This window comes from Sphaeroforma arctica (assembly GCF_001186125.1).
Source record: "Sphaeroforma arctica JP610 unplaced genomic scaffold supercont1.13, whole genome shotgun sequence".
Classification (NCBI taxonomy): domain Eukaryota; class Ichthyosporea; order Ichthyophonida; genus Sphaeroforma; species Sphaeroforma arctica.
In genome coordinates this window covers 2,406-4,480 of record NW_014040545.1, presented here as the reverse complement: position 1 = coordinate 4,480, position 2,075 = coordinate 2,406, and the positions used below count along the sequence as shown (strand labels likewise).

General features: G+C 41.8%; 1 protein-coding gene across 1 annotated transcript; it reads left to right on the top strand.

Moving 5' to 3' along the window:
- Positions 1–295: 295 nt before the first annotated feature.
- SARC_00423 (hypothetical protein) lies at positions 296–901 on the top strand (the record flags this gene model as incomplete). Its single annotated transcript, XM_014305867.1, has 1 exon — positions 296–901. The coding sequence occupies one exon, from the start codon at positions 296–298 to the stop codon at positions 899–901; it is 606 nt and encodes a 201-aa protein (XP_014161342.1).
- Positions 902–2,075: the final 1,174 nt, after the last annotated feature.

Sequence of the window (2,075 nt, the reverse complement as noted above, 5' to 3'; positions counted from 1 at the left end):
TTAAATTGGAAAATTGTGAGGATATCATAGAGTTCATTACACAATGTAGTGATCTATTCTTAGCTACGTCAATGCCATTGTGTCAGTATCCAGCACTAGTGAGAAGGCTATTAGATTCCACTGATGCAACGGAGAAACCAAAGCAGTTCTCAATAACATAAGAGACTCTAAGACACAAACAACCAGGCACTTCACTGATCCTGAGCAGTTCAATATAACCATTATTGATCGACTCAGATCGCACCCAGTAGACTATCTATTGGAGAAGTTTATCAATGGCATGCAGAATAAGAATATGAATGTTGAAGTGCGCACCGAGCGTGTGCACAAGACAATGGCAATGTTAGAGGAGCGTTATCGCAATTCAGACAAGGAACCCATACACTTCCAAAACCTCAAAGTACAAAGGTACCTAGCACTGGAATACGATGGACTACAATCAGTAGTGGACATCCTAATCAAAGGAGACAAGCAACCTGATGGAAGTCAAGGACACTTGTCTGACATCGAACATGCCAAGTTTCCTACTATGACTGAGACACACATACGAATAGCGTCAGTAACAAAAGCTGAGCGAATGTTGAGGGATCAGGCGCGAGCTGCAAATAATGCAAATCAAATCAACAATACACAGGCGAACACGCAGGTAGAGGATAACTCTATGAACGCCAACAAACGTCACAAGACAGGCAATGGTACGCACAACCAGCACAAACACGGGGGGCAGACTCAGAAAAGAAAGGAGCACGTGAAGAGCGTGCATCGGTACAGCGAAAGTCCCGAGAAGAAAGCAAATCAAGCTAAGAAGGCTTTGCAACAAGCCAAGAAAGATGTGCAGATAGCAAGATCCTCCATCACATCTGGCAAGGTGGAAGACATCACTGAAGGTGATGAGCACTGAAAACACTGGTGGGCGGAAGCAAACATGATTGACCTGGCTGACAGACTCAATGTATTCACAGATGAAGAAACGTTGCTAATAAATGCAAATGATATAAACTATCAACCTTTATCTTTACTTCCCGCACCACGAGACCAACGTTTAAACATTGACATACAAATTAATGACAATACATACAATGCACTAGTAGACTCGGGCGCACAACGCTCATGCATGGACAAAAGTGTAGTATCAGAACTATATCTTTCTGTTAGAGCGCAACCGGGTTACATACAACTAGCACAAACAGATGCACGAATACAACGCACTGGACCAACAGAAGTTTGTGACATTAACTATGGAGGCAGAGTGTTTTGAGGTACTGGACTTGCCAGAAAAGAAAACACCAATACTTCCAGGTATGGACATTCTACCATACATATGTATATATATAACGGGTTTAATCAATCCACTTATACCAACAGATCCAAAATGGGAATCGGTCTTCACACCACATGAAGAGGACCCAGAGCATGAACGAGAAGGTTTCAGAGAGTCACTGACAGACCTCCTGGACACCAACGCGATTATACCTCCTGACGTTCACTGCAACCTACCAGGCTCTACAGTCACAGTACCTGCAAATGAAATCGACGTCAGACAAATGAGGCACGCTAAAGTCAACTTTGTTCCGCACAAATATATTCCACAAACGGATGAGAATGTGTAACGATAGCTTCACGATGGCCACATATACAAACGCGACAAGCCAACAACGGTGAACCTACCTTTGTTATCAACAGGTGAACATGACCAAACAGGTCTACTCAAAAACGTCAGGACAGGTCTAGACTTACGTGAGATCAAGTACCAATATGAACAAGACAAGTTTGTGTTACCAAAAATAAAGGAAGTGTTACCCAACCTACAAGGGGCGCAGTTTTTTTTCAAAGCTCGATCTCACAGGTGGATTTCACCACTTCCTAGTAGACGAATGTGGTCAGAATACAAGTACTTAGATTTATTTGATTATTTTAGGTTTATTACAAGTTTTACAGTTTATCAGAATAATCTGATAAACTGGGTTTTATGGTTTTGCTGGTTTCACAGCACATGACTAATGACTCATTTTAAGAGTCATTCATCTTAGGATTACTGTTTATAATTATTAATAAATGAACAATGTCCCCCTCCC